Source organism: Poecilia reticulata, linkage group LG20, assembly GCF_000633615.1.
Source record: "Poecilia reticulata strain Guanapo linkage group LG20, Guppy_female_1.0+MT, whole genome shotgun sequence".
NCBI lineage: Eukaryota > Metazoa > Chordata > Actinopteri > Cyprinodontiformes > Poeciliidae > Poecilia > Poecilia reticulata.
Window position 1 is genome coordinate 811,042 of NC_024350.1, and position 7,761 is coordinate 818,802.

The 7,761-nt window shown below is 38.0% G+C and overlaps 1 protein-coding gene across 2 annotated transcripts in view; it reads right to left on the reverse strand.

Annotated features, from left to right (window-relative positions):
• Positions 1–2,534: 2,534 nt before the first annotated feature.
• alg14 (ALG14 UDP-N-acetylglucosaminyltransferase subunit) overlaps positions 2,535–7,761 on the reverse strand; it is a 9,883-nt gene continuing 4,656 nt past the window's right edge. The window contains exons 3-5 of one of the 2 annotated variants that reach the window (XM_008438242.2): positions 4,783–4,905; positions 4,425–4,459; positions 2,818–2,905 (exon numbers count right to left, since the gene is read on the reverse strand). In XM_008438242.2, coding sequence (XP_008436464.1) covers positions 2,863–2,905; positions 4,425–4,459; positions 4,783–4,905 — 201 coding nt within the window. In that variant the 3' untranslated portion in view covers positions 2,818–2,862. Of the gene's footprint in view, positions 2,906–4,424; positions 4,460–4,782; positions 4,906–7,761 lie in introns of both variants that reach the window. The other variant, XM_008438241.2, reaches the window with a different exon arrangement.

The window sequence follows — 7,761 nt, forward strand, 5'->3', positions numbered from 1 at the left end:
CCCGGATAAGCGGAAGAAAATGGATGGATGGATGGATATACACTGAGATGTAATGAAAAACATACTGAAATTAATAATTTAAAGTGTTAAGTGAATTTTTTAAAATTCTGTTTTGCTATATTCTATATTTTAAAATATACACAAAATATCTGACAGATATTTTAAATATACTTGAACAAGTGTATAATTACACTTGGGCAAATGCATATTTTGTTCACTTAAAATATACTTTTATTTAATATATTTCTTAAAAGAGTATTTTGGTACAATTATATTTAAGTGTGTTTAAAGTTATAATTTCCAAATTGGTACAGGCATACTTTTAGTATACTTCAGATATATTTATAGGTAGTACACTTAATACTTAATATACTTAAAATGTACTTTCACAAATGTAGGTATGTTTGAAATATACTAAAGTATAGTTTATTTCACTAGGGATTAGTTTCACCTGTAAAGTGTGTTGTAATGGATCTTTCTGTGTTCTGGTACCTGATGTGTTTGCAGTACTGTAGTGTGTATGAAGCATGTAATGTACAATGTGGCAAAGAATAATAATAAAAGACGTTAACTAAAAGTGTACTTAATTAGCAATTATAATAAACCAAAAGTGTAATCGTAGCATACTGTGATCACATTGCTAATATATAACACATGTAATACCAATATACCATGAAAGTACACTTGGAACACTTTAGTACAATTTAAATACTATAAAAATACACCAAGCACAAAATTAGTTGCTCCAAAATAACACACTTTAAGTTAACTAATCCTAAGTGAACTCAAAGTATACTCATGATTAGTCTGACTTCAATTATACCTACAGTGGGGAGAACAAGTATTTGATCCACTGTTGATTTTTCAGGTTTTCCCACTTGCAAAGCTTGTAGATGACTGTAATTTTTATCATAGGTTCTCTTCAACTGTGAGTGATGGAATCTAAAACAAAAATCCAGAAAAATACAATGTATGATTTTTAAATAATTAATTTCCATTTTATTGTGTGAAATAAGTATTTGATACACCAGAAAAAAGAAACTTAATATTTGGTACAGAAACCTTTGTTTGCAATTACAGAGATGAGACATTTCCTGTAGTAGTCCTGTAGTTTGCACACACTGCAGCAGGGATTTTGGCCCACTCCTCCATACAGATCTCCTCCAGAGCCTTCAGGTTTCGGGGCTGTCGCTGGGCCACACGGACTTTAAGCTCCCTCCAAAGATTTTCTATTGGATTCAGGTCTGGAGACTGGCTAGGCCACTCCAGGACCTTAAGATGTTCCCTACGGAGCCACTCTTTAGTTGCTCTGGCTGTGTGTTTTGGGTCGTTATCATGCTGGAAGACCCGGCCACGACCCATCTTCAGTGCCCTTACTGAGGGAAGGAGGTGGTTGGCCAAAATCTCACGATACATGTCCCCATCCATCCTTCCCACAATATGGTGCAGTCGTCCTGTCCCCTTTACAGAAAAGCATCCCCAAAGAATGATGTTTCCACCGCCATGCTTCACGGTTGGGATGGTGTTCTTGGGGTTGTACTCATCATTCTTCTTCCTCCAAACATGACGAGTGGAGTTTAAACCAAAAAGTTCTATTTTTGTCTCATCAGAGCACATGACCTTCTCCCATTCCTCCTCTGGATCGTTCAGATGGTCATTTGCAAACAGACGGGCTTTGACATGCGTTGGCTTGAGGAAGGGCACCTTGCGTGCACTGCAGGATTTTAATCCTTGACGGCGTAGAGAGTTACTGATTGTTTTCTTTGAAACTGTGGTCCCAGCTCTATTCAGGTCATTGACCAGGTCCTGCTGTGTAGTTCTGGGCTCATTCCTCACCTTCCTCAAGATCAATGATGCTCCACGAGGTGAGATCTTGCATGGCGCCCCAGACCGAGGGAGAGTTTCCGTTATTTTGTATTTCTTCCATTTTCTAATAATTGCACCAACTGTTGTTGCCTTCTCACCAAGCTGCTTGCCTATTGTCCTGTAGCCCATCCCAGCCTGGTGCAGGTCTACAATTTTATCCCTGATGTCCTTACAGCTCTCTGGTCTTGGGCATTGTGGAGATGCTGGAGTCTGATTGATTGAGTGTGTGGACAGGTGTCTTTGATACAGGTAACGAGTTCAAACAGGTGAAGTTAATACAGGTAATGAGTGGAGAACAGGAAGGCTTCTTAAAGAAGAACCAACATGTCTGTGAGAGACGAAATTCTTACTGGTTGATAGATGATCAAATACTAATTTCACACAATAAAATGGAAATTAATTATTTAAAAATCATACATTGTATTTTTCTGGATTTTTGTTTTAGATTCCATCACTCACAGTTGAAGAGAACCTATGATAAAAATTACAGTCATCTACAAGCTTTGCAAGTGGGAAAACCTGAAAAATCAACAGTGGATCAAATACTTGTTCTCCCCACTGTAAGTATACTAAAATTTAATATACTTAGCATATTTATTTTTCACCAGGGTTTCTTAGCATGACAGGATCAATATTAAGAATACCACATTCAGGATTTGCAGACAGGATTAATCAGGATCTGGACCTCCTTCATATTTCAACTTTAATTATGTATACATCTGAAAACAGCAAGTATGAAAAATACACAAGTGGAACAGCAGACATTCAGTCCTTTCTTTGCAACTTAGCATCCATGTTTTATCACCTATCAAACTATTCTTCCCAGAAAAATGGCTTTGGGGTATTTGTCCCTCAGAGATGACCATTGTACAAAAAAATAGTCAGATACCAGGTACAGGATCCTGCCGGTTAAAGACAGTGTCTGCACTCGGCAAATGCTTTCAACATACACTATCCCGACTTTCTTTATTCCCAGAATTCTGAGTAAAAGTCCAGTCATACATAGAGGAACACACGTCCCTGGACCATTACACAGCACCTGTGAAAACACACAGACACAAAGAGAGAGGGCTGAGCACATTTGTAGGATCCAACACTGACAAAGATCAGAACATGTTTGTCTCTTCAGGATGGCAGTAAATATGTCATGTAATGTCATATTTAATCAGAGAAATGGATGTTGTAAACACACTTATATTCAAAGTTGAAGGAAACATTTAGACAAAATGCTTCTCATGCTATGAACACAAAGTTGAAAGAGAGATGACTCTGTCTAAGGCCCCATATTACGTTGGGCCGGCCCTGCATGAAGAGCCGCTGAGCTGCACATCTCTGTGCTGGAATCTAACTGGACTCCCCCGGTAGCCCTGTATGCCAGTTCACCTCTGCTTTTGGGACATTTTGATATATTTAATTGTGGAATGTTTGTCTTTATGCTGTGGTTCAACGTAACGTTCGGTTAAGGTGAAGCAGAGAGCAAACAGTGAGCTGGTGGTACCTGGGCTCTGAGGTGCGTCGTGGTGACGGTACCGTTTCTTTATATCAGAATGCAGGGTTTCCACCAGAAAACTTACTAAGCCTGGTGGTTGGGGCACTAGGGCGGTCATTCATTCAGCAGCCCACCGTGTTTTCAAGTTAAAATGTTTAAAGTTGGAAACATTTTTTAACTCAACAGGAAATTTGAGAATATCAATTGATAATTATGTGTTATTGGAAGATTAATGTTTGAATACTGACTATAAAGTCTTAAATGCAAACATTCAATAAAACTTAAATAAACAAGCAATGCTTAGCCTGGTGGGGACTCAAGTAAAGCCTGGTGGCCCACCAGGCTTATAATACACCGAGGATGTTTGATAAAGACAGACATTCTTTATATCTGTCGGTGGGACCGACTCAGGCTGCATTTGGTCCAGCACTGGGCAGAGTCAGAAGTTTTCTCTGCAGCTGAGCCATTTCTGTGATTGGGGTTCAGGAGGGTTCTGTCCCGCTATTGCGAGGACAATTACGAAAAATAAATAGAAAGAGTTTTTCTAACTTCAAAATCAGTTTTTATTCACAAATAAGTGTTGGAAAAATATATTATTGTTCATAATTTGATAGTCTATAGGGCGAAGATTCGCCCCCCTCCTCGTTACCATGGACCTGGTGTCTGAACAACATGGAGGCAGAGAAACTGAGAATCTATTAAGTCATTATTAGACTGAGGGCAGCCAGACTAGCTTATTCCGCTAATTTATTATATTTAGCTAAATATTATTGTTGAGGGGCACAAACAGGCCTCCTGACACACATATTAAAGAAAAATGTAAAAATTGAAAGAAAAAGAAAAAATCTCGAAACGGGCACTAGGGGCATCAAGGATCAAAGGGGCAGGGACTCGAGCCCTTTCTGTTATCTTCAGGCTTTTTTTAGTGACTTGGTCTTAAGCCATTTATCCATTATTATTTTTAAACATAATTCTTTGGTAAGCTAACTTTGTGCTCACATCACGACAAATAACCAGTTGTTTACATGCAGTACCTCACGCCTGGGGATTACAGTTTGAGAAAGACTACCTTAGAGTCAAGCAGGTGGCTCCTACTTCCAGCAGCTAAAGATATAGAGAGACGTTAGCTGCCAGAGGTCTGGAAATATCCAGCTGGACAAAAGGCGTCGTCACAGAGCAGGTCAAAAACAAAATTACACCCTTGTGGTTCACACACATGTTGTCTACCAAACCAACTGTACACTGTGCTCTTGGCAGACAAGTCTCTGGAGCTTTTATTCACATTGGTTTGACTCTAGTCTTAACTTCATCAACAGAAAAAAACCCAATTGTTTTCTGCTGTTGTGAATCATCTGAAAACAAATCAATAATGTGAAGTGCAGAGAGAATCAAAAGACATGTTTCTGTCAAGGTATTGGGTCACTCACCACATCAGGTTGGAGTCTGAACACCAAAGGGATGGAGTATCTCAGAGCGTTCAGGGTACTAACAACAGAAGAACTCCATGACTGGGCCACCTCTCGGCTCCGTGGGATCCGATTGATGGTGAACTAAACAGTTAAAACATAGTGAGGACTTTATTCTTTTGGATCCGAGTAAATAATTACTCCCTAAACTTGACAACTTCTTGCTTCATACTTGGCAACAAGAAGTGTTTGATAACAGGCAATGAGTAATTTTTATCATTGTGGACGAGTGACGCATACTCTTTGCAGAATTTTCATTCAGCAACATTGGAAGATTTTCAGCATGAATGTCCTGTTGAAGATCATGCAAAAACATTTTAATCCATAAATTCAGATGTTAACTAGGGGAATCTCAACTTTTTATTTTGATTTATGAACCAATCAGCGATGGACTTCCAAGTGTGCTCCAGATCATTGTCCTGCAATAGAAATTGATGTTTGGACATTATCTGCTATAGAGCAGAGATCATGTTTCCATCAACAAGTCATTCAGGCTCTGAAGCACTAAAACAATCGTATACCACCACACTATGACCACCATGATAGACTGTAGGTAGGATATTGTTTTTATGAAATGCTGTATTCATTTTACAACAGATGTAACAGGATGCACACCTTCCGGAAAATAGTTTTCAAACCCTAGAGCTGCAAAATACATCATCATAGCAAAATCAGTGTGGTCATGTTCCAATTAATTATTTAGTGCTATAATTATTGGCATATGTGTTCAAATTGTTAGAAACATAAATTTTTTATGCCAATACACCAGTTGGAGTCTCACAGGAGCAGAATCTCACACAGAACACAAATGACATTCCCCAAAATGCTAAAAGTCACAGAGTGATGAAAGAACATGAGAGAGTGAGAAAAGGACGAGATATGCTCTTTGCTGCAGCCCTGCTTCCAGACTGATAGTAGTCAGAGACTTTGATCAGGGCCCAATGTGTTGCTTTTGGAGATATTCCTTTTAAGGCAGAGTTAAAACACTTGTATTCTTCCCAACTCTTTGAAGCAAATGATCACATTTCCCAGATAACAAATTATGTTTGATGGTCGTTTTTCACCCTCATCTTGTGTGTGACTTTTATGCTTTATTGACCTACAATCCATCATCTCAACATTGATTTCCAGGCTTATTCATTTGCTCCTGCCTGGTGACCTCCACCTGCCTCATCAGGCCTGGGCTGATTGATCTTAGTACTAAGAATACAGATCAGTCAGAGGTAAGAGACTATCTTCAAACTTCTCCATTTTTTGCCTTTCTGTAAATGGGAAAGCAGTAACGTGTCGGATCAGTGTGGGACACTGACATAACTGTTCTGTGGAGTTCAAGAACACCATTTTTAGTTCTCTTGGTGCATTCTGGGCCATATTTGGCTCCTCCCATTGCTCTCCAGCCCTGTCCTTTACTTGGAGTGGTGATTCATGTTAACAATTGAATTCAGCCATCCATGTTTCAATTTATGATTGGCTAATATGGTCTTTTGAGGAACTAGGAGGGTATTTGAATTATAGGAAACTTTATTGACCACATAAGTAAATGATTATTTTTATCATAGATAATGGCATCTCTTACGGACACTTTTCCAGGTACAATGGACATTAATTAGCTGTGGTCCTAATAGAGGTTTGGTGCAGGACTAATTTGAACCCATAATCTTACATACAACAAATTAACAGATACCATTTTTTCTCACTGTCTGAAGTTAAATCAGACCAAATCTCTTGTTTTAAGTCAGAATGAACAAAGTTATTTTCATTTGCTAAATGCCACAATAATGAGAGAAGGAGTACATCAAAGATTTCTTTATTTATTACTGTTTATGTATAATTCCTTAATGTGGCAGAGCTGTCTTTGAACTGGATGGTTTGGGTGAAACCTTTGGGTTTCCTTCCACAAGTTTTTCACAACAGTTTGCTGTTGTTCTGGCCCATTCCTCCTGATGGAACTGGCATTAACTCAGTCAGGTTTGTAGGTGCCTCAATCTCACATATCTTTCCAGAGTTGCCCACATTCTCCATAGGACTAAGATGAAAACATTGTCTTGTTCTTGAGCCACTCTATACTGTGGCTGTTTGCTGAGGGTCATTGTCCATCTGGCAGACTCATATGAACCTGAGCTTTAACTCCTGCCTCATGTCTTTTAGATGTTGCTTCAATATTTTTCAGTGATTCTTGAGAATAGGGACAAAATGGGTTTTAATTTTCCCTTTTTTTTTTTTTTTATTATTTCTCAACCTTATGTATATATGCAAATATGACAAATAATGTTTTGGAAATGTAAAGATGCTAAGGTACAGGCTCCCAGTTGCAACATTTTTTTTTAAATTACATTTTTAATCGACCTGACCCAGAACTTTGTCATCACCATCTGACAAAAATAAATACAAAATCATTTTTAATGACCCTATTAGTGATATTTTTACTCATTTTGCAGACAGATGCTTCTCAAGAAACAAAATAAATATTATTTAAAACCAAAAACAACAAAAAGTCCATCTGACAGAGTTGACACTGCATGACGGAGTTGACACAGAACTGAAGGTGATAACAAACTAGTGAGTAAAAAGAAGAACTTGATACATGTGAAGTAATGCAATTTATGTAAAATACATTAAAATGAATGAATGAGGGCACATTTAAGTGAGATTTGACAACAATTTAACTGAAAGAGTCTCAAAAACTCTGATGGAGTTGACATCTGACGGAGTTGACAAAAAGCCAAACTACCTCAATTTATATGATGTTATTCTGAAGGAGGCCATATTGTAGCTCATCAGGTCCATGAAATCTTAATAATATACTAAAATTAAGCTTGTATTTCACAAAATTTCATCAAAGTTTTGTAAATTGTCAGTTATGGTGTTGACACATCATGGTTGTGACAAACAACGTAGGAATAAAAAGAAGAAAAAACTAAAGAATAACATAAGCTAACC